This window comes from Cupressus sempervirens, chromosome 5 (genome assembly GCF_028749045.1).
Source record: "Cupressus sempervirens isolate cs-2001-9-10 chromosome 5, ASM2874904v1, whole genome shotgun sequence".
NCBI lineage: Eukaryota > Viridiplantae > Streptophyta > Pinopsida > Cupressales > Cupressaceae > Cupressus > Cupressus sempervirens.
Genome location: NC_143122.1, coordinates 308,276,673 through 308,279,252, shown reverse-complemented (window position 1 = coordinate 308,279,252; position 2,580 = coordinate 308,276,673). Strand labels below are relative to the sequence as shown.

General features: G+C 38.3%; 1 protein-coding gene across 1 annotated transcript; it reads right to left on the bottom strand.

Moving 5' to 3' along the window:
- Positions 1-1,276: 1,276 nt before the first annotated feature.
- LOC149555833 (uncharacterized) lies at positions 1,277-2,122 on the bottom strand. The gene has a single exon (XM_089829558.1). It carries the CDS (start codon positions 2,120-2,122, stop codon positions 1,277-1,279), a length of 846 nt encoding a protein of 281 aa, XP_089685684.1.
- Between the last annotated feature and the right edge of the window lie 458 nt (positions 2,123-2,580).

Here is a 2,580-nt window from a genome sequence, read left to right as displayed (position 1 = left end):
TTAAAATTTTTGAATGTCTAAAAAACCATAATGATAATGGAAAAAAATTGAACAAAAACAAACCTTAAATGAGATGATTGATACCTTGTGAAAGAGGTGTTTCAATAACATCTTATTGCTTAATGTAATAACCAGTGAAACATGTGGACTCCACCCTAAACCTCAAAGTACCCATCCCGAGACATCACCACACCAGATACTTGGAGCATTGGACTACCCCCACCTCTGCCATTCTACAACCATGGTGCAACTAGGATAAGTACTTGAATATCTATTTTAATTTTAATTTTTGAATGTTACTAATAGATATGTAATATGTTACCATGTTAAATGATCAATGACCTTGTCACCATCACCTCCAAAATTGAGACCCGCTATTGCCATGCCAAAAACTTGTCCAAAACATCCCGTTGTACCCCAACACGAATATTACGAATTTTACACTGGTAATAACTCGTTCTCTATGCTAGAGAAATGAGGAACGAAAAGAAAAACCTAGAAATAATAATAATATATTTTTTGATGAAATGAAATGAACGATTCCTATGAAAATGATGCTTATTGTTCCTTATTATAAGACTCCAGTTTGAAGTGGAGCTGGACATGGAAGCTTTGCGTGCAAAAAGAGTCCATGAAATAGAGGTGAAACAGTGGTCAAACTGCACTGTTACCTTTAAAACACACAGGAATTACCCTAAAATTATTCGAACAGAATGCTTGGAAAATGTGGAAGCAGAAGATGAAGCACATGGTTTTTAAAAAGTGAAAGCAAATTGTATTTTAAATAGTAATTCAAACATCTATTTTTCTATTATGATAATAGTTTATTACGCAATAAAAGATTTTCAAAGGTGTGAAACCATTTTACAGTGTAGGATAGAGCATGTCTAGTATGATATCAAATAACAATCAAGAAGAGCACCAAGGAAACCACTAAAACCATTACCAAAATTTGCAAATCATCCATCTGGAGGAGGGTGCTTTGTTCTAAAATTTAATCACATTACGAAGATCATTTTCCTTCACAAAGAAAATTTCATAGAAACCACTAAAAGATGTAGCATAAACAAAGAAACTAGAGTATAATATCATTCAGGGACTAGTGGACTAGTGCTAACCCCACCCCAGATAGGGACTAGTGCTGCACGCACAACAATCTAATACAACGGGTGTAAGACTCAAAAGGCCTACAGTAAGTAGACATGACCGTAGAAATGCACTAATAGTTTTATTAAAAAAACACTTATTGCATACCCCTGAAAACTACTATTATATACTACAGGTGTAGAACAGACAAAAAACTTGCACCGCAGTCATAAGAAGCGCCATTGACCCTGTGAACGAAGCTGTGATCAAAACCCAAATTTCTCATATAGCAGTTATAGAGGCCTTTCCTGGCATTGTTGACAGGTTCATAGATTGGATTCCATGTTGATCTGCTCAATCTTTTCACAACCTCCATAATCTCCTCATTGTCCATGCCCAAGGTTGAAAAGATTTCATTTTTCCTCAGCAACTCCACGTCATTGGTGTCGTGGATTAGCTGCTTCAACAGCCGAATAAAAGTAGTAACAGCATTTTCTTTAATCTCTGGTGAGCATACCTCAAATGCTATCAAGTTTCTAACGATCGTCTCAGTCATAATACCAATCTTTAGCACGGGAAGATATAAAGTAGAATGAGTGGTGTCAAACCATATCAGATCAATGCCTCCATCGAAACGGCTGAATTTTACTCCAATTTTGCTCAAGTCTGAAGCAGACGGAATACCAATCTTTCGTTGGTTGCGAAGCCTGACCTCTTCCGATTGTCGCTCCTTGTGATTTCTGTTTCTAAGTCGTGCAAGAGGAGACCAGCCATTTTGAGTTGGGCGTTGGTCAGAGCCCTCATGATGACACTTCCTATAGAGCCTCGCATGGATGGAATGCAGGAGATGTCGACAGCTATCTACATCTAGTGGCTCTTTATGTTTGTGTTCAATCCACAAGGGGGAGTATCTAGAGCATATGCCTTCAACAAAGTTCTTGAAATTAGACTGATTTAGTGGACCACAAATAAAATCATAGAGCGACTCTAAGGCAAGCAGAGGGATTTGATTCTCCAATTTGAAGACATTTGTCATCACAGCAAACTACAGACCTTTACCTGAATTTAGATCATGGAATGGGTTGCTATACTTATCTGAGATTTTGTTTTGGTCCATGGTGGGAGAGGAAAAGGAGGAGGAAGGAAGCATCCCTAAACAGCATCGTAGCGAAAGCCTCATCATTCAGATTTTTGAATAAATGAGCATCCCCATAGAAGTCCCTGCAACGAGGGACTGCAGTTGCAAAGAAATTGTCATCCTTAAGATCTGAAAGACTCCCGCCATTTCGAACTTTTTAAAGTGGGTCAAAGAAATCTTCGAGAAGCTTGCTGATAACCGTCCGTGCAATGACTTGAGATTTCTCAAACTCCATTTCAGCAAGGTGTGGTTTAAGGAAGTGATAGGGCCCTAACAATATCGCCTGAGGAATAAAGATGGCATCGTTTTCTTGAGAGTAATTGGCACCATGAAAATGCTAGCAAGCCCTTTATCGC

What these genes read in the sequence shown, in the direction of transcription:
- LOC149555833 (XM_089829558.1), bottom strand. Translation starts at nt 2,122, where the DNA reads ATGACAAATGTCTTCAAATTGGAGAATCAAATCCCTCTGCTTGCCTTA.